The sequence below is a fragment of the Acomys russatus genome, chromosome 1 (genome assembly GCF_903995435.1).
Source record: "Acomys russatus chromosome 1, mAcoRus1.1, whole genome shotgun sequence".
NCBI classification, from domain to species: Eukaryota; Metazoa; Chordata; class Mammalia; order Rodentia; family Muridae; genus Acomys; species Acomys russatus.
In genome coordinates, this window is record NC_067137.1 from 112790699 (window position 1) to 112811480 (window position 20782).

At 50.2% G+C, this 20782-nt stretch overlaps 1 protein-coding gene across 2 annotated transcripts in view; it reads right to left on the minus strand.

The window, feature by feature from the left end:
* Positions 1 to 1437: 1437 nt before the first annotated feature.
* The window catches only part of Clmn (calmin), a 92975-nt gene continuing 73630 nt past the window's right edge, over positions 1438 to 20782 (minus strand). Inside the window, exons 5-15 of one of the 2 annotated variants that reach the window (XM_051150959.1) lie at positions 18655 to 18747; positions 17110 to 17300; positions 14490 to 14683; positions 13810 to 13892; positions 11150 to 12811; positions 6795 to 6991; positions 4253 to 4313; positions 3370 to 3440; positions 2840 to 2926; positions 2113 to 2118; positions 1438 to 1646 (exon numbers count right to left, since the gene is read on the minus strand). In XM_051150959.1, the coding sequence (XP_051006916.1) occupies positions 1475 to 1646; positions 2113 to 2118; positions 2840 to 2926; positions 3370 to 3440; positions 4253 to 4313; positions 6795 to 6991; positions 11150 to 12811; positions 13810 to 13892; positions 14490 to 14683; positions 17110 to 17300; positions 18655 to 18747 (2817 nt within the window). In that variant the 3' untranslated portion in view covers positions 1438 to 1474. The remainder of the gene's footprint in view (positions 1647 to 2112; positions 2119 to 2839; positions 2927 to 3369; positions 3441 to 4252; positions 4314 to 6794; positions 6992 to 11149; positions 12812 to 13809; positions 13893 to 14489; positions 14684 to 17109; positions 17301 to 18654; positions 18748 to 20782) is intronic. The other variant, XM_051150967.1, reaches the window with a different exon arrangement.

A 20782-nucleotide genomic window follows, 5' to 3' on the forward strand; every position in this document is an offset into this window, starting at 1 on the left:
CATTCTAGAAGGAGCAAAGAATAAGCTTGAAGGTTACTAAAAGGTCTAAAAATGATGGCTTTGTTAGAGTGAGGACATTTTACTTAGTTTTTGTTTTTGTTTTGTTTTTTTTTCAGGATATTTGTGGACCTGGCTGGAAGTTTTCTACTGAAAAAGCAACAGTTCTGGACTTGGGGTTAAGTGGCCTGGGGCTCAAGGCCGGTTCTGTTTCTGGTGGGCTGTGTGAGCTTGGCCAGCCTGCTCTGCCTCTCTGAGTTCAGCTAAACAAGATGCTCCCTGAGGCCCCCTCCCGACTCACCGTTTATGATCTTATACAGGCTGCCTAGAAGGTGCATCTTGAGAGACATGACAAGGGGGAGGAGGAGACTACATCTTCTTGGACCTGAGTCTTTGCAGAGAAGAGAACAGAGGTTTCTGGGGTGGGAGCGGAGGATGACAGGGTGAGGGAAAGAAACTTCTCTCCTTTTGCAAGATGCCTGGCCCAGCCTACACCCTGGTGCCCTCCAGAAAGCCCTTTCAGGATGTCTGTTATGGTTGGCCACAAAGGATGCCGGTACCAAGGTGTGCATACTGAGTCCAGAAACCCAGCGCCACCATTTGTGGGAGCTTATTCCGGCTTAGCCACTTCCGGCCCCACGGGGCTCCTCGTACCTCCCCACAGGGACTTCAGGTTCCACACAGAGTGGGAGGGAGTCTCAGAGCTATGCCAGTCAGCCAGAGCCTTGCTTTTAATGCAAATCTAGACTGGCTCCTCTCTGCTTTCATCTGGTAGGAGGTCCTCAACCTCAATCTAATCGATGCAAAAGTGAATTAAAGATGTGACCCTCCAAGACCGCCAACTCGAAAGATGAATGGGTGTGGCAGAGCATGCTCTTCCTTGAAGTCTGCCAATGCCCAGGTGTAATTTCTGGGGAGAAGGTAGGTGTGTGCTGTTGAACTCCCCCAGTGGATGCAATGGGTCATCAGGCAGGGACAGGTTCATGGGAGTCATAGAGACTTCACTCAAACACACTTGGAGGCCAACTGGGCACCTTTGTTCCTACTATGGATCCTGCTCTTTCTCGAAATCAGGCAGACCCTCCCCTGAGATAAAAGTAAGTAACTCAAGCGCCTCCGGAACCTTAGAGACCTGCACGTACGTGCATATGCTAAGACCCAGGTTTGGGAAACACACTAGTAAGGACTCGCATCTAACCACACAAGGCACATAAGGAGAAATCCTGTCCACAGATCCAGCCTCAAAGCCGACCTTGGAGCACATAGTCAGGGAGGAAAGCATGCTCTCGGGCCTTAGAGAATCAAGCAGAGACGGTGAGCAAAGACTGAACCAGACAGCGGCAGGAGGTGGGGCCTGTGCTTCCTCTGAAGTCTTCCATCTCTTAGAAGTAGCTCGACCCCAAACTGACAGTATGGTGCAGTAGAAAGACTCCACCCTGGTCCAGGGTCCTGTCTTTTTATTCTCCAGATACATGTTTCAGAGCCGGCTGACATCAAGCTGGGGGAAGAGCAGCAAGCAGTAAACCAGGAGCCAGAGGAAGAGAATGAAATAGATCACGTCGGGCTGCTGTACAAACTGCGTCAGGGAGTCGCTAGGTGAGCTCGGGCTCCCCAGGGGCACAGCTTCTCCAGAGGAGTTGGTGCCAGTCCTGCAGAGGGAAGGAGAGGGGACAGGATGGTCACTGATGGGGTCCCTAAGGAGGGAGGACCACATCCTGAGGCTCAACCCCACCACCCACCTACAGATGAAGGGTCCCATGATACAACAGGGTTTGGGGGGGGGGGTCCTCATCTGTGTGTATGCCCCAGGACTGGGTCCATCCAGGCAGCCTTAGGAACACCCACACAGACCCCAGCAATCTCCACAACCTTTAGGGAAGGAGAAGGTAGGAGCACCAGCTCTCAGCTACCCCTCAGGTAGTAAGGGGATTCTGACAGATGATCTCAAAGCAGCCACCAGACACAAACAAAGCGAAGTCACCCCAAGTTTTGTCTTTGAAATATTGCCTTCAGAAGAACTGCTAGCTTTGATTTGGGGCCAGAATTACCTTTCTTTTATGTAATGGGAGGCAGTGTTTAGCATGCCAGTTTGCTCCTGCCTGGCAGGAAATAAACATGGTGCTAGCAGGAGAGCATAGGTGGTGGTGAGAACCAAACCTTGGCCCCAAACGTTCCAAGGGAGTTTCTCAGGGCCATTTTCAGGCTTTGGATGGGGGCTATAAAAAGCCCAAACTATCTCCTAACTAGTGATGGGTGGGCTGTGACATCTGCAATAGACTGATTATGCCTGAATAGCAGACACTGGGCAGAATTTCTCTCTGGCTCACAGAGAAGAAAATATATAAACTATATTTTTTGCTGGAGGCAGGAAACAATCCACATATGTCAAGTTCTCTTTCTTCAGTGCTCTACCTGATCAGAGCTAAAAGCATTTCTCCCTAGCTGCAAACTCCTTTTGGCGGAAAACTGAATTTAGCATTTCCACTTTAGGCCCAGGAAGGAGGCAGGGGATCGTGCATGTATTTGCTTTTAGGATTCAAAAGAGTGGAAGTCTAAGGACCCAGCTCCTGGAGTGTTGGACAGAGACTACCAACTCCACCCTACCGCCCCCCCACCCTACCCCTTCAAACTCCATCCTCTAAAATCCTTCTAAGCTCATGCAAACCTGGCTGAGACAATACAAAAGTACTGCTGTGACTTTAACAGGCGTGAGGCTACATCAGAACTAGAGAGATTCTGGTCCAGTCTCTCAGGTTCTAAGTGGACCGGCTTACTACGGTAACTTAAGAAATATCAACTAGACAATTTAGTTTCTCCCCCAGTAATGAATACTTTCATAGACAGCCTGGCATGTTTGTATTCCCGCTTCATGTCTGCTCTGATGCCGTAAAACTGTAAAACCAGCTCAGTGAGCTTCTGAGAATTGTACCTGCAGTGGGACAGAAGGGACACAGGGTCAGGTGCTACAGGGCAGATGGGATGCAGACAGCTCTTGGCTTCTGCCCCGGAAGTAATCAGACACAGCCTCAAACTCAGAACCCAGACCCATCTCGTCACTCACAGCATTCTGAGCTGTGCTCTGCCCCTCTCTCTGTCTGTACTTAGGAGCATCTAACGTCCCCCCATCAATTTACATCATTTCATTTGGAATGGCTATTTTCTGGTATTTTCCCAAATTATTAACAACATGACTAATAAACCACAGTTGAAAAATAATGGCCCCTGTGAGGCAGGACACACACACACACACACACACACACACACACACGCACATATTTAAATAAATACATTTAAATATATAAGTAAATATATAAAAATAAATACACAAAAATATTTTCAAATCCCACAAACTTCCGGAACAAAGCCACCAACCTGTTTAGCACTCTGTTTCTCCTGTCATCCAGATCGGCTGCATTCCTCAATTGAACATAGCTAAAATGGTCCTACAGTGAAATTTATAAACAAAACCCCGCAACCCAATTAGTAAAGATGAAATCTCTGAAACAGAAAACAAGGTGATTTTAAGCTTACAAAGCCGACCGTGCCATGCTTTTCGCGATACTGCAGACATCTAGTTTCAAAAATCAAATTGCTAAACAATAGATACCACTGCCTCCTCCCCTGGCCTCCCCACCCAAGGGTGACCGGGAAGAGGCCCACCCACCACCTAGATGGGATCTGAAGTAAGGGCCTCTGTAGGTCTCAGGTCTTGCACAAGGGTCCTTAGTGATCATGTATCCTCGCTTTGACTGTGATCTTTCTCTTTTTTTTTTTTTTTTTTTTTTTTTTTTTTTGGTTTTTTGAGACAGGGTTTCTCTGTGTAGTCTTGGCCATCCTGGACTCACTTTGTAGACCAGGCTGGTCTCGAACTCACAGTGATCCGCCTGCCTCTGCCTCCCGAGTGCTGGGATTAAAGGCGTGCGCCACCACGCCCGGCCTGACTGTGATCTTTCTAAGTGTGGGTACAGGGTGTCTTGGATTTGTTTTTGTTTTTGGTTTTGGTTTTTTTTTGTATGACAAAGAAGCCTTTGGGCTTTGAAATCCATGCTTTATTTAAACCCTTCTTGCCCCAACTGGACATCCAATTGGACTGTGCTTAGCAAGCTTTCAAGTGTGTCTGTCTTCTATCCCAATGTCAGGTTGGTGCAGGTCAGTAAGTAATCTCAAAGCTCAGGGCTGGCGTGGGGGTGGGGAGGAAGGACGTAAGGGTACTAATTAGCAGGAACCATAGGGAAGAAGAAATGCACATACTAACCAATTCCAAAGACCTATTAGTGTGTCGCCGAATGTAAATGCTGGAGTCACTGTGACTATTCCTGAAAAGCAAAGGCACATTGTGAAGGGCACCACCCAGGGCACAAGGGGCCCAGTCACACAGTCACCTTGGCCCGAGGTCTTCCACAGCTGGGTTCAAGTACAGTTATAGTTTCAGACTCAGGGACAGTTTGTAACTGCCAGTCCACACTGTTGAAACCCACAGCCAGGTGCGGCCACAGACACTGGGCCCTCATCTATATCAAAATGCAAACCAGGGGTTTAAATAGAAAGCAGGCCACACATTTCTAAGACTCTGAAGACTGGGGCCAGGATTGGTGCTGTTACATCCAGGCATCCTGAGATTTTGGGATTCACCTACAGTCCTCTGCACAGTAAGGGCAGGACTGGGCACAAGGCCTGGAGGCTGGACTTCCTCTTTGGAGCTTCTTGCTATGTGGTTAACTTTCTGCTAATCTAGCCCTAGGTGAGCCCACCGCTTTTCCTTTCATACATAAGGAGGCTGATTTTATGCCCAAATCTTGAGCAGAGCTGACACCTCCAAGATGGCCTAGGAATTTTTCTTTTCTTTTTTTTTTTTTGAGCATCGCTCTGTGTATCCTTGGCTGTCGTGGACTCACTTTGTAGACCAGGCTGGCCTCCAAGTCACAACAATCCGCCTGCCTTTGCCTCCCGAGGGCTGGGATTAAAGGCGTGCGCCACCATGCCCAGCTACATCCCCAAGATGGAAACAGAGGAATCCCAAGCCATCAAACGTGGTTCCTGGCTGGGAGCTGCCAGTTGGAAAGAACGTATCACCCATCTACTTCAGAATGTCTCAGGTCCTGGCTTGCTGCCTAGCAGAACCAGGTGCCGGGTGGGTGCTATGCACCTTGACACAGTGTCGTCTCGGTTTCCTTTAAGCAAACGCACTACACGGCCTCCAGGAGCCTGGCAGTTGGCCTCAGAAAGGAAAGTCCCTGTACGAGGTCTTGCTACATATTCCCCATTGCTACCTCAGCACAGGAATGAAGCAAAATAAAACCTCAGAGGTAAAAGGGACCCTGGGGCCTAGAGCCCAGCAGTGTCCAGGGTCACCTGATCCCCTATGGTGCAGCTGGGGGCTGCAGAAACCCTTCTTGCCCTTGTGTGTAGGCGATGCTTCCTAACTCAAAAGCACTTTCTTGGTGGGAAGGAATGGTCTCTCTGTCCCCTTTGTGGCAGCAAGCTTCCTCTCAGGTGGTTTGCAGTATGCCCTATCAATATGAGCCTTACAGTGGGTGTGAACCCTGCCTGACCTTCAGTCTCCCAGCAACCAGATGTGGAGGATCCATCTCCTGATCTCTAAAAGCCAGGGGACGCACAGCCAACCATGCACTCATCTACCCAAAGAACTGAGTGCCCACTGCAAGCCAGTGCCGTCCTAAACGATGCTGTGAACCCCATGCCTTGCTTTTGCCTGGACTACAAGAGGGAGGTCAAAGCCAGCCTAGGCTACATGCATGAGGCTATGAATTCAGTCTCCAGTGCAGCCAAAAATTTTAAAAGAAAGAAATGACTGTTCTATGAAGTAAAAAAAAAATCATGCTATGGTACAAGAACATATGAAAAGTAACCTGTGGGAAATCCAAGACACTTGCTTGGAGGGAGTGTAATGGAGTTGCTCTCCCCCTCCCCCACCCCCAGAGGATGAGCTGGAAGGATAGAGGGGACAGAGTTGAAGTGAGAGGGACAGCTCTCCAATTTGAAGGAGCCTAAAGCAAAGTTCAAACCCAACTGAGGGTAGAAGGCCAAAGCCAGAGGTGTTTAGTACACGCATGAATGATCACGCAGGTCCTCTGTGTTCCTAGGCATCTCTGTCTAGGCCAGTAGGCCAGTAAAAAGCTACCATATTTTTCAGACCATAAGACTCACTTCCCCCTCCCAAAAGTAGAGGTGAAATTAGGGTGCACCTTATGCTCTCGTTGTTTTTACTGTTTTCCGTCTCTAAAAGCTGGGTGCGTCTTATAGTCTGAAAAATAGAGTATGTAAGGAGACAAACTGAGTCATGACCAGGAAAACATTTATAGGAGAGAGGTACCCAGAGAATAGTCCTGATTTGTAACCTCCAGCCAGGTGTCAACTTCCTGGAAGCTCCGTTTAGCCTGACAGCAGTGAGTGGAGGTCCAGGACTCCTCCACATACTTCGGCTCACCTCAGTGCTATCTGCTTGCCTGGGAATGCAGAGTTCGCTGGGCTAACTAGCTGTACCTGCGCAGCAGCATCCTTAGCCACACTGTGCCTGAATGAGACAGGAAGCATGAACTGGGAGGTAACTGCTACCTGTTCTGTGACCAGTGACCAGGCTCTTTGTAGAGTGTGGCCAACCAGACCTCATGCCCACGGACACAGATATTTTCCTGTCTGTTTTCCTCAGCCAATCTCCCTGGCCTGGGCTTCGTTTGTACCCTCCACTGATGCACTGTCTACCAAGGACGCCCATTCACCCCTAGAGAGCAAGCCCCTGCCTCTGTTTCTAAAGTGATGAGAGCTTAGCGACGTACCTGGAAGGGACCTTGTGTTCACAGGGGTTTTCTTCAAGGTCATCTGAGGATCGGACAGTCCCAGGGGCTATAAATAATGAGTTTTCTACTTGGTCCACATGTTTCCTTTTTTCTTTCTTTTTACTGCTAGTTGAGGCTTCCATTAACTTTTCTTCTAATGGTTTTTTGGGGAGTTCCGGGTTTGGGGGTTCTTGGGACTAGAATACAAAACAGCCAAAATACAGGTCAAAATCCCCACTGAAGTAGATGACATTTTTACCTGAGTTCTACTCCAACCCAGCCAGTGTCCCTTCCAATTCAGCTCATGTTATGGATTCCTTCCAGAATTCATGGCCCAGGGAAGAAGCCCATCCCACTTTCTGCTCATTGTGCAGAAATCAAGGGCTATGACTCGCTGAAGGGAAGGTGGAGAGTTTTGGAGCTCTTGAGATGAAACTCTGCCTGAGTCAGCTACTTGACCTCAAGCCTCTGACTGTCTCTAAGCCCCACTTTCCCAGCTGTCAAATGGGTACAATCACCATCACCTTCTTCCGTCTGCAGCACAAGGTTCCTCAGAAGGATGTCCCTGAGAGCCAGGTGGCCAAGGGCAAGAGTGGTCCCTGGAGAGGGACACACACACACAGACAAATGCAAAGCCTGTGGGAGGACACTGACACTGTGCCTTTGGTGGGAGGGATCACAGGGCCACATCTCTATTATTTACTGGAAGTGGGAATATATAGGCACTGTCACACCATGTACCTGATACCCATCAGCAACCCCCCTCCCATTGAAATCTAGAAGTCTGGGGACAGCAGGGAGGACATGCTCAACAGGGTCCAGCCAGGGGATCTGGAGGGCATGCCAACTACCCTGGGCAAAGCTCCAGGCAGGAACGCAAAGTGCTCTCAGCCACATGAGACCACTGTCCTTCATGGTTGAGCAAAGAGACCTTTCCTGAATGGGAAACGAGGAAAAGGGTTTATTTTAATTTTGAATGACCAGAGCAAGAAAACCTTGCCATTTCCCAGCTGTTGGCTTGCTCAGATAGTCCTCCTGTTACTTTTTGAAAGGAGGACCAGGTATCACACTTCCTTGTGTGGTAGGAAACAGACTTGGGGCTCTCTACCCCAAGGGCTTTGCTCGCTCCCTGGGTGAAACAGGGGTTGTACTTGAGGACCAAGTGCGAAGTGGGCTTGGAAGCAGGAGACAAGCAAGGCTGTGGGTCAGAGCCATAATGCAAGTGGTGTTGATATTCATTCCCCCTGGATTATAGGGGAGGCTGTGCTCAGAGCTGGGGAAGAAAGCCTGCTCTGCCCCACCCCCAGTCCCCGTTGACCACAGTAAGACTTGGGGTAGGAGGAGATTTTAAATCTTCCAACTGATCACACGACTCCGACCCAGGGCTGCCACACACACACACACACACACACACACACACACACACACACACACACACACACACACACACACACACACACACACTCCTATCCATCATCTAACACTCTGCACACAGCAGGACCTCGATCTGATTTGGGCAACCCCTAGCAGAAAGCCTATAAAAATGAAAGGCCAGGCACCGAGCACATGGCTTTGTCAGTAGAGAGCTTGTCTAGCACAAAAGAAGGCCCGGGTTCGATCCTTAGCACTACACAAACCTGGCATAGTGGTACTCAGAGAGGAAAACGGGAGGACCAGATATTCAAGGTCATTCTTGGCTAGCGAGTTTGAGACTAGCCTGTGATACAAGAGAGCCTGTAATGGGGCTGGAGAGATGGCTCAACGGTTAAGAGCACTGTCTGCTCTTCAAGAGGTCCTGAGTTCAACTCCCGGCAACCACATGGTGGCTCACAACCATCTATAATGAGATCTGGTGCCCTCTTCTGGTGTGCAGGCAGAACACTGTATATGTAATAAATAAATAAATCTTAAAGAAAGAAAGAAAGAAAGAGCCTGTCACAACCAACCAAACAAAAGAACGAAAGGCCAGCCTTTAGTGTCCATAGGCTGCCTGCCTGAGGCCAGGAGACTGGATGCAACCTGGGCTCTCATCCACTGACTCGGCCCTTCACAGCTTTTGTCCCCTTGCAATATGAGAACCATTCTGGCTGTCTTTTGTTATCTTCAGCTTAGGCACCGGATGTGATCTCACTGAACCCCTGCCTGGATTACATATCAGGCCTGAAGAAGTGTGGGTGGAGCAGCTCTCAGGAACAGGAAGAAGAGACAGGTGTGTCTCTGGCACCTCTGGACCCACCAGCCCTCTCCTTCATCTGCCCTACAACTGTTGAGAGCATTGCTCCCTGCCCGGACCCAAATAGCCATTCTGTGGCTGAGGACTGAGAAATCTCCCCCATTGTGTCAGATTGGCAAACTGAACCACAGCAATCGCTGATGATGGTGGCGTGCCATCTCAATCCAAAGCATCTCTGAAGGCTCCCCAAACTCCCTTACCTGCATCCCTCCAGAGTGTAAAGGCTTTCTTAGCCTTTGCAGTACCACTCAGAAGTCCACCCATTTACCTTCCTGTTTCACTCACAAAGCAATAGGCACTTGATCCCTGCATTTGGCAGAGCCTGCCAGGCACCACACTGGTCTCTAGGGTCCAAGGATGAATACACAGATGCATGCTTACTCTTGGGATGGAAAAACAAACCCCATGGAAACGGGAAAGAACTGCCAGAGTGTGGCTGGCCCCAACTAAGGCAGCAAGAGCTCCCCTACGGCAGGAACTAGGAGGAGGTGACCTTGGCACAGAGCTTTGAAGAGTGAATGACACCGGGCTAAATGTTGGTAGGAAAAGGACCACCCAGAGCATGGGGATCTGGGAACCAGGAGAAACTGGCTTTGCTGGAGGGAGGCAGAGAGGGGTGGGTGTTCAGGTAGGGGAGGCAAAAGTGTCGAAGGTTATACTTAGGAGGGAAGACTAGGGGCCAAATGAGGTAAGTCTTAGGCTTCAAGGTCACCTCGCTGGACTGCTCAGGACTGAACTGGAAGAAATAAGAGCAGAAACACAGAAGAAGAGATGAAGAGCAGAGACGGAGCTAATCTGGTATAAGCTGGTTCCCTTCCTAGCTTGATTCTAGCACTCAGGGACTGAGGCCCCCCCCCCCCCCCCCCCCCGCTCCACCCCCACCCCCACACCAAGTAGCTCTCCCACACCCTACAGCTCTCTGGGTCTGAGGAATCTCCCTCCTGCTGAACACTTTGCAGGGCCATCTCCACGTCTGATAGGATAGTCTCTGCGTCTGCTGCTGTTCTGAGCAGTGTGTGCAAACCTCCCCTCTCCCTCGCTTTGCTATGCTGCCAAGCACAATGCTTCTTCCAAAGGGCTGAGCCAGTGGTTCTCAGCCTTTCTTTTTTTCTTTTGTTTTGTTTTGTTTTATTTATTTATTTTTTGAGTCAGGGTTTCTCTGCCTAGCCATGGCTGTCCTGGACTCACTTTGTAGACCAGGCTGGCCTCGAACTCACATTGATCCGACTGCCTCTGCCTCCCGAGTGCTGGGATTAAAGGCGTGCGCCACCACACCTAGCCTCAGTCTTTCTAATACTGCGACCCTTTCAGTGCAGTTCCCCATGTTGTGGTGAACCCCAGCCATAAATTTGTCTTGTTGCTACTTCATAACTTAATTTTGCTACTGTTGTGAATCGTAATGCGAATATCTGATATTCGGCCTATCTACCTGATCGACGGCCCCAAGGGCCTCTCGACCCATAGGTTGGAAACCTCTGCCGAGTTGTCAGGCGAGTGAACTGAGAGCAGGTGCCTCTCCTCTCAAATGTCTCTGCATCCCATCAGGGCTTGGACACCTCTCCAAGTGGTGTCCTTGCCCGCTCCCCTGGGCATCAGGCCAGAGCTCTGTGCACCTGCCCGCTCTTGGACCCTCCTTAACCTACTAGTTAGATAGACTGGAAACACAAGTGGCTGACAAGTGTGTGCTCAGTAGCTTGAGCTTAGAATGAGTGGCCCCTTCTTGTCTACACAATCCGCAGCAACTCACAGGAACCAAAGGACACAGCCGGACACAGCCAGGGCTTCTAAGGGTCATGCTGGAGTCTAATTCGAGTTAACCCTATTTCCCAGGAGATGACCTGAGAGCTCACTGTTAACAGCTGCTTTTAAGTAATTGCTCCCTACCCCACTGGGCCCTCATGCACAGTCTCATACATGTGCCCTTAGAAGCCCTTTGAGTAGGGCCTGGACTGGAGTAAGATCAGAGGGGCAACCTGATGCAAAATTTTAGGAGGGACTCCCATTCGGGGATCAACCCAGGACTTGTTGGAGCCTCGTGGAAGGACATTAAATCCTACACCTAAGGAGTTCCATAAGGGAAGGCTTACGGAGGGAGAAGCTCTGAGCTCCCAACCTCAAATACCTGCTGGCTTTCCACAGGGCCATTCTCTTTGGTTTCCATTGGCTGGTGGTCCTCATGGGAGGGTGGAGAACCAGGTCCTGAGGCAGATGTGGGTCCCTCAGAGTTTCCATCAACATGGGACACCTGGTCACTGAAGCTGGGGTGGCCGTTGTCAACAGGCGAGGAGAAACTGCAGCTGCTTTGGGAGCTGTGGGCCTCCTCCTCCTCCTCCTCCCTGGAGTCTGGCAGATAGCTCCCCTCTGGCCCCTCTAAGTCCACATCTTCACTTTTCAAGTCCTCCCCACCTTCTACGTAAGCCTCCAGCACCGCGGCGAGAGGCACTTCGTAGTGCGGGTAGTAAAACAGGTCGTGGGGGATGACTGAGATCTTCGAGAGAGGCGGAGAAGGCTTGAAATCCAAGCCTTCTTCACTGTGACTCCTGAGGGTTTCCAGGCTGACACTGGTACTCGGAGGGTTGGACGGCACTTCTCCACCAACCATGGAGAGGCCGCCTTCTGTCTCCCCTTCCTCCTCACTATGGTGCCGGGAGGATTTTCTTTTGGCCTTTTCATACACTTCGGGCTTTTTATCCACAGGTGTTTCTTCTGGGGGCAAAGCAGGACCGCGGTCTTCCTGTTCGGGGTCCGTGGGAGCAGGCTCGAGCTTGTCGGGCTCCACTTCGGAGTCAGGGGACTCTGTCTCTGCATGGGGAGACTTGGATTTCCTTTTCCCCAGTGTCTCAGCATGATTCTCCAAACCCTCTTCCTCCCCAGGTGTCTTCTCGTGGGGTGACGGACCCTTAGCAAAAGCCTGGCTGGTAGAGGCAAAGTCGGCTAGGTCTCTGTTGAACTTTGAAGCCTTTAGCGGGGTGCCTTCAAAATAGTCATCTTTGCCCATAGGCTCAGCAGTCAGCAGTTGGACCTTGAGCTCAGTGGAGTTGGCCAGGATGGTGTGGTCTCCAGGGGATGCGGAAGAAGGGCTTGTCTCAGCTTGGCTGGCAGGACTCTCTACACTGCCATTACAGAACGAGGAGTCCTGGGGAGGTTGAGCATCATGGACCATACTGTCCACGCCAACAATGTGTGCAGGGACCTTGTCTGAGGCAGCTTCCAGCACTAGCCTGGCTTCCTGTTCTGGCTTCTTTTCCTTGGCAACCTCAACCAATGAGACATGGCCATCCTGTTTCGTTAGTTCCTTTGCCACCCTCGCGTTCTCCTCAAAGTGGAAGTCTGAGCTGTAGAAAGAGTCCTTGCTACACGAGGCATCCTTGTGCAAGTCGGCCTCAAAGTGGACGGTTTTCTTGATTGGCAAAGAGTTGGACCTCCGGCCATCCTTTCTGGTTGATAAAATGGAAGATTCTGGAGATGGTTCATTGGTGGATCCGGTCTTCCCTGGGCAATCTTGGAGGACTTGGTCGATAATCTGGTGCATAAACTCTGTGGAGCTGTCTGAGAGTCTGTGGCTGGGCACACTACCCAGAGTGAAGCCCTTCACGCTCTCAGGCTGGTCACAGACGAAGACCTTGGCAGGTGGCGGGTGGCTGCTCTCGTGGCTGACAGTGTACGCCCGCTCCCCGTTCTCGCTGAGGAGGAGGACTCGGCTCTCCTGTTCAGAAGGGCTCTCTTTGATTCGGACAAAGGTGGATTCGATGGGGGCTTCTTTGTCTGGATTCACAAACTCTTCCTGCAGAGAAACGCAAGACAACATGAAACCACAGGTTCTCTCTTCAAGTACAGCTTCCGTCCTTTCCTCCAAACCCAAACAGAAAAGCCACACTGACAATAGTTTTCATGGTCAAGTCAACCACCACAAAAGAGGTCTGTCCCACTGAGGTACAATAATGCCAGCTAAGTAAAACTACGAAATACGTTTTTTTCAAAACTATGGGTGCAAAGAGCTATCAACACACTGGGTGGAGTGGTCAATGTACTTCAGTGAACAGTCACTCAACTACTTTACCCCTGTGCACCCAGCTAGCTAGTTGGGGAGCTAGCCTGGCTAAGGAACCACATTCTTACTGACCTTGTGGGTCACTGTGAAAGCCTGAAGCTAGAAGGGTCATGATCAAGCTGTATGATCAACTCTCATGACAGCTTCCATCCATGCCCAAATCCTATCCTTAAGTGTAATCTGAAATTCTAAAAAGCACAAGTGTGATCAGAGAGTAGGGGCAAATATTGCATTATCAGAGCGAGGAGGCTGAGGCAGGGGGATTGCCGAATGCTCAAGGACATCTGGGGCTATAAGATCCTGTCTCAAAAACAAACAAACAAACCCAAACAAACAAACAAAAACCCAACACACACACACACATGCACACAAACACTCCTACCCCACATTATCTTTCATAATTTTAAGCCTTCTGGTAAAATTTGGTGAATGGCTGGAAAACACCCCTGGGTATCTAAAGAGTCTAAAGAGTAAAATCTGGATGACAGGTGAACAGCTCTGTCATCTTAATCAACTCTGGTATGGGAAGAGGTCTGTGTGAGATGTGACTGGCTTTCTGTTCCACTTGCGACCTTGCTGTATTATTATGTCACAGATGGCTTAGAAATTAAAATATGGCAAGGCAGGGAACTTAAGATCACTTTGTTGCCATAACCACAGAGAATGCTGCATCTGTCCCTTGAGCACCCAGTCAAAATGCCCTGTTGGTGAATCAAAGGAAACAAACGTACAGGCTCCAACTCCGGAAAGCGCTCTAGGAACTGGGCCACATACGTCACAATGGACTGCTCGTCAGGCATGTCAACCATGATATCTGTGGAGAGAGACAAAGGTGTTACCAAAGACACACGCGTTCTCCATAGAACTACAGGGCGTGGATGAGGAAGGGACACACACACCTCTTTTCCCCTGGAAGAAATCTAGGCTCAGCGAGGGCCAATGCCTTTGGCTAAAGTCCGAGAGCTCTTTTTCTCTGTCCTTCCTTCCCTCCATCTACAGAACTGGGGATCTAACTTGCCACGTAGCTACCTCTCCAAACTCAGAAGTGATCACTTCGGAAGTAACCTTAATGACTCAGGCACGGAGGAGCTAGGTTAATAGTCCACCTACGCCTACAGGTGAACTATTATGCAGCCAATATAAATATGTAACCAGGAGATTATAGCAATGCACCAGAAAATACTAATATTATACACAATGAGTGAGAAAAAACAAAATTATACATTTACCAAATGATAGCAATTGTGTAAAAATGTTATAATTAGATGCACAAAAAAGACTATAACATGGGAAATAAAATGTTTTCTTCCTTAGACTATTATTGTTATCTTCTCAGTTTCCTGCCTGGAAGAGCAGATGGCATATTTGTACAAATAATAGCTCAAAGGACATCGAGGGAGGGTCACTGTACCTTCTGGCTCCAGAAGCCTGGGGATGTGCAAAATATCATGTGCAATGCTGAAGGCCTTCTCTAGATTCTCCCGGGTAGAATCTTCCAGAGCCTGCTTCATGTCCACTAGGCTAGGATCGATAGCTTTGATGACAGCCAGGAAAGCCAGCCCGCTCCTCCAGCTGCCTGCAAAGTCTTGGACTGCCACGCCATACCTGATGAGAAGCGGCAGGGACAGCAACACCCAGCTTAGTTCAGGGACCCATGCAGCATGCACCAAGGTGCATGCAGCAGCCTCCTGGCCTGAGGGGCTGGGTGCTGTTCCCTTCACCCTGTTGTTCCCCTCACTCCACAGAGGCACCCTGGCCCTGGCCACCATGAAATTTCCCTGAGAATTTTCCACATGGAGCAACAGGTGTTATGTTATCCAAAAAAGCAAACCAGACCCTCGGTTCCCAAGCCTCTAAATACATAAAGAAGAGATCTTTCTACATCGCACATGTCATGGATGACAATGAAAAAGGGACACACTATTATAGACACAGCCAGAAAGATCCAAGTTCCTATCTCTGCTGCTGCTATGTGACATGTCTGGCTCTGTGGCCTTGGGCAGGTACGCATCCTTTCTGAGCCCCTAGCACCTTAGTCATAAAGCAGGATGAATACATGGCACCCTCGTGTTACAGGAAGAGTGAAGTTCCCACGAGCACGGCCATGTCTAAAGGTGAACCTTGTGTGTGGAGCAGGAGTACAGAAGACACCTGATGGGAGTCCCCTGCCAGCATCATCCATACACATAACATTACAACTTGTTTTTCTTATGTGCATGTGGGGGGGGTGGTAGCATGTGTGTGTGTGTGTGTGTGTGTTTGCATGTGGGATGTGGGTGCACCCATGTGTGGAAGCTGGAGCCCACCATTAGGAGTCTTCTTAATTGCTACCCAGAGCACACTGACATGGCTAGTCTGGGTAGCTAGCTACCTTGCCCCAGGGGTCCCTCTGTTTCAGCCTTCTGAGCTCTGGGATTACAGATGGGCTGCCAAGCCTATGGATGCTGGAAAAACACACATTGGTCCTCAAACGCTGAGCCATCTTCCGGCTCTAAAATCACAGCTTTCAAACTGAGAGGCAAAGAGAGTCATGCCGGGAAGTGTGGCTCTCGTTAGTGTCCATCCTTTCCTGTCTTACTATGCTATGGGACTGACAGAATCTAACACCTTTTAGTGTAGAATAACATCAGGCTCCCAACAGGTTCAAACTCTCTAGGCATAGCTCCTGCAAGCCTTGGCCCCTGTGACCTTCTCGGAGTACATTCTCAAAGCCAGGGATGCTGACAATCATCAAGACAATCCTTAGGAAGGCTATGAACCAAGCCAAAGTCACCAGCTGTCACACGCACTTGTCCAAGTGCAGAGTCACGTGGGTAAGCCATAAGCAGCACAGAGCACTCCCATCTCCCCACCTGCCAACTCTCTTTTACACTTCCCCTGGCCCCTGGCAATGATCTCTTTGGCTTGATTTATTTTTAAGCATTTCCTAGTTTTTCATAGCAATTGGTTCTAATTATTCACACTCAACGCCCTCCCCTCCATCAACTCCCCAAAGGTCTAGCCTCGGATCTATCTCCTCTTTCTAGCCACCAGGGAGGTGTGGGAAAAAAATGTATTAAGTGGTGGTTAGGTGTGAGGTCCAAGCTGCTCTCCTGACTTGTGTCACAACTGCCTTGGAAGGCAATGAATGATGTCATCACTTAATACGGGAAGCTTGGACAGGTAAGTGAGACACCAGCAACTGCCGCCTAGGCTGCACACAGAGAAGCTGGGATGTGCCCAAGTGGGTGTGGCTTTCTCTACACTAGCCTGGCACCTCTGACACAGCTCTGCTAGTAAAAGGCCTGGCAGAAGGCTGCTAGAGGCAGGCTTAGGGAATGGTTAAGAGTGCTTGCTGCAGCCAGGCATGGTGGTGCATGCTTTTAATCCCAGCACTCAGGAGGCAGAGGCAGGAGGATTGCTGTGAGTTCGAGGCCGGCCTGGTCTACAAAGTGAGTCCAGGATCGCCAAAGGCTACATAGAGAGACCCTGTCTTGAAAACAGGGGGTGGGAGGGTGGGGGGGGTTGGGGGGGGGGGGCGGGAAGAGTGCTTGCCGCCCGAGAGCCTGAATTTGAATCCCCAGCACCCCCCACAAAAAGTCAGGCCCAGCTGCCCACGTATGCAAGCCTATCATTGGGGAGCAGAGGCCAGAGAATGCTGGGAGCTTGCTGGCCAGCCTAGTGGACATCGCAAGCTTCTCATTTACTGAAAGACTTTGTCTTAAGAGAATAAACTGGAGAGCAATTGACACCTGATGCTTGCTCTTGCCTCTAAGTGTGCCTGCATGGGCATGCCCCACACAGTCGCATGCACACACCACACATAAACTGGAAAGGCACATCTCATTCCTGTTCTGATGGTTTATGTGAAGCATAGGGCTCGTGGCCACCTGGCACCTTGGCAGATGGAATTGGATCTCCCTTACCCACCCAGGCCCATGTGTTGCACTCCCAGGGCCTGGAAACAGTTTTGTGGGGTATGCTACGCCCATGGTGGACACTAGTGGGCCTAAGGCAGGGATTAGGTTGGGGAGGGGGAGACTGCAGCTTACTTCCTCGTTTTCCTCTGCACCCACGCCAGCAACGTCTTGATGGCCTTCCTCTGGTCTTTCACTGATACCGCTACACTCCTTTCTGTGGTAGGCGTGGGTGGGTAGGAGGAGTCGGAGTCTGTGCCCCCCGAGCCAGGTGACAAGCTGGAAGATGGAGAACTCCTGCTGAGGTTGCCCGTGAGCTCCTTTATCTAGAAAGAAAAGGGTAAATCAGACTGAATGACCCACAAGGACTCCTGGCCAGTGGGTCCCTCGGACCTGTAGCCATGAGACCCCAGTTGGAGAGTCCAGCTTGTGTAGACCTGGTTCTCAGTATGCAAGAAGCTTCTCCCCAGATAATCCTGGAGTTCTCAGCAGCCTGGGCACACATCCTCTTCCTGACCAGACTATCTGTTCTGCTCTCCTATAACCTGGCTCACCCAGAATGCATCCTGCTCCTCCACGCTTCACTGACCCTGCTCATTCTGGACCTGTTGGCTGGCTGTCTTTTTCCTCCAGCATTGAACTATTACCATGGAGTTCATATGAGAAATGCAGAAGCCCAGGCCTGCCCCAGACCCACCTACAGATGCAGGTGGCATCTAGGCACCATGCCCATGCAATTCGTATGCACAGTAAATCTGAGAAGCATTGCTCAAGCTCAAAGCACACTCCAAGCTACACTTCAAAACCCAGTTCTGGATACTCCCCCTGGGTATCCTTATTCTGGTCACCCATTTGAGGTAGTTGTCCCTGCTTAGAGCTTTTACAAAGCCTTGCTCATACCTCAATTGTGATCTGTACCCTATAGTAATATGGGGTTTTTGTTGTTGTTTTTGTTTTGGGGTTTTGTTTTTGTTTTTGTTTTGAGACAGGGGTTCTCTGTGTATCCTTGGATGTCCTGGACTCACTTTGTAGACCAGGCTGGCCTCGAACTCACAGTGATCCACCTGCCTCTGCTTCCCAAGTGCTGAGATTAAAGGCGTGTGCCACCACGCCCAGTTTTCCCTATAGTAATATGAAGTCTGTATGACTTTGTGATTCCCCGCCACCCCCCCGCCCCACGAAGACAGAGCCCTGCTTCGCTAGCATCTGTAATAGTGAAGAAACTCAACAAAAACACCGAAGGAGTGAGGGACGCTCAAGGCCAGCACATTTCCTATGTTCCAGCATCTCTCAGAAAGCCAGGTTACAGAGTGACTGGGATGCAGTGGGCAAAGCTCTCACACCACAGCATATCTGCTGACCACCTCTGCATCCCCAGCTGGGGGACCTGAGGCTCACGTTTAAGGCTGATACAGAAAGAGAGCCACTGCTCCAAACAGGGCCTGAGCATGTGGCTCTGGACAACACCAGCCCCAAGGCCTCCGCGAACCTTGCGGAGTGCCTTCGTAACTAAGCAACGAGCCTTCCGTCTTCACTTCCTGGTTCTCATCAGAAGACAGAGGAGCCTGAATGGTGGAAACTAAGTCTCGTGGCGTCCCTCGATGGGGGCATGCTGTTCTGTGGTTAGAACACTGCTCGAGATGGCGCCTGCACCACGTGCCACAGAATGCGGCAGCTTACCTGGAAGAAGAGGATGATGTTCCAAATCAGGCCGAGGACCAGTGAGGGGTTGCCGTCCGCTATCTCTGCTGCATCGATGCTAACCAGCTTGACCTGGAAAGAAGCAGCTGATGAGCACAGAGCTCTGAGAAGTCGGACCTACCACCCCCACCGCCCTCTGAAGCTGGTGCTGCTCGCTGCCTGCCTGCCCAGTGCTATTTGTCACTGCCAAAGGCCACCTCTTGAGGTCACCCAATATGTAGAACTGTATTGATAAAAGCATATACAGTGCTTACTATGTGTGGGCACCACCCTAAGAGCCTTACAAGTACTCATGAGTACTGACTCAGTTTACCCCAACCTCAAGCCTCATGTAGGCACTTCTCTTACTACCATGTGTCAGGAGGGCATTCAGAAAGGATAACAGGCTACCAAGAAGAGACTTGATACCATATGAGCATATACAGGGGGAGGAGGCCCCCTCAGTCACAGACATAGGGGAGGGGAGTAGGGGGAAAGAGGGAGGGAGGGAGGAATGGGAGGATACAAGGGATGGGCTAACAAATGAGATGTAATATGAATAAATTAATAAAATATTTTTAAAAAGAAAGCTAAATGCAATGTGCCTAGGGCTGTAAAGTATGCAAAGTTGCCATAATTCTCTTTCAAAAAGGGAGGCAAAAGCCCAGGAAGGCTGCGTGCATGCCACATGCATACCACCAACCCTCCTGAGTTAGCACACCTTTGACAGACTCAGAACCCCGACACCACCCATCAGAAAAACCGTGACTCCAGCACTCTGCAACTACACAAAATGCCCCGCAGACTGGCTGTGTATGTGCCAACCTGAGAAACTGCTCAGAGGTGACTCGCTTATTTCGCCTGTGTCTGACCACACAAAGGTGTGCCTGGTGAGCCCCTAAAGCTCCCTGCAACATCCCAGGACCTAGTTAGGGAAGGTGTGTTTCCCGCTCCCCCCCCCCACCCCCGACACCCATAGTGTGCACTTCAAGTCTCTGTATGTAGAAGGCAGAGGCTGATATCAAGTGTCTTCCTCTATCAGGATTCACCTTATTATTATTATTACATTTTTATTCATTTATTTATTTTATTTATCTTTTACACAGGGTCTTACTATGTTGCCCTGGCTGACCTAGAATTCACTATATAGACCAAGCTGTCCTGGAACTCAGAGATCTGTCTGCTTCTGCTTCCCAAGTACCAGGTCTAGCTTCTCCACCTGTTTTTGTTTGTTTTTAGACAAGGTCTCTCACTGTTCCTGCAACTCATTGATTTGGCTACACTAGCTGGCCAATGACTCTAGACAGCCTTCTGTGTCTGTCTCCACCTTTCCCTCGGGGGTGGGGGTGGGGCGAAGGGGAAGAGAGGAGGACTGGGGTTACAGATGCAAATCATTGCAATCATATTTTTTTAAATGCAAGTTTTAGCTGTCAAGTATCAGAGCCCAAGCCCTCTTCAGCAGCAAGTGCTTTGACCCTCTGAGGCCCCCCACTGATGGCACCCTGTGGGACGCACTCTGCACTGTGTGGGTTTCCTGTGTGGGCTCAGGAGGGAGGGTGGGTGCCTATAGCCATTACTTCATTCTGCAAACAGTACATGAGTGCGAAGTGAGGCCTCCTGCCAACCGCTCTGCAAAGGGCCATAGAGTGAGTGGGTGAGCGAGCAGGGCTGGGCGAGCTATACAGACTTCTGTTCCGTCGAGCACCACCTCACACAGCTTCGGAGCCAAGGAAGCTGAGTGAGCTAGTCAGAGCAACCTTTCTAACCCATACTGCAAACCTTATCCTGGGACACTTGGGGAAGGAAAACTTGGAGAGGTGGTTGTACAGCAGGTTCTCTCTCCGCTCTCCCTCTCTATCACAAGTCTTTAAGTGGCTTTGGGTCAGGTCTCTGATCTTATCGGCTTACTGGGGGTTCTGACTACATCAGTTAGGCCCGGGGTAGCCTAATTGAGGCCGACTGCCCAGCTCCCTGGTTGATGGGCCGTCATCCGCAGTCACTGCCAAGAAGGTAATTGAGACAAAGCGGGCTCATCGCAGGCGGACCAGAGGCCAGGAAGGAAGTTGTCAAGAGCTGAGAGGAACACAACCCATCACATTCAGAGCCAATGCTCAGTCCATGCTCCTCC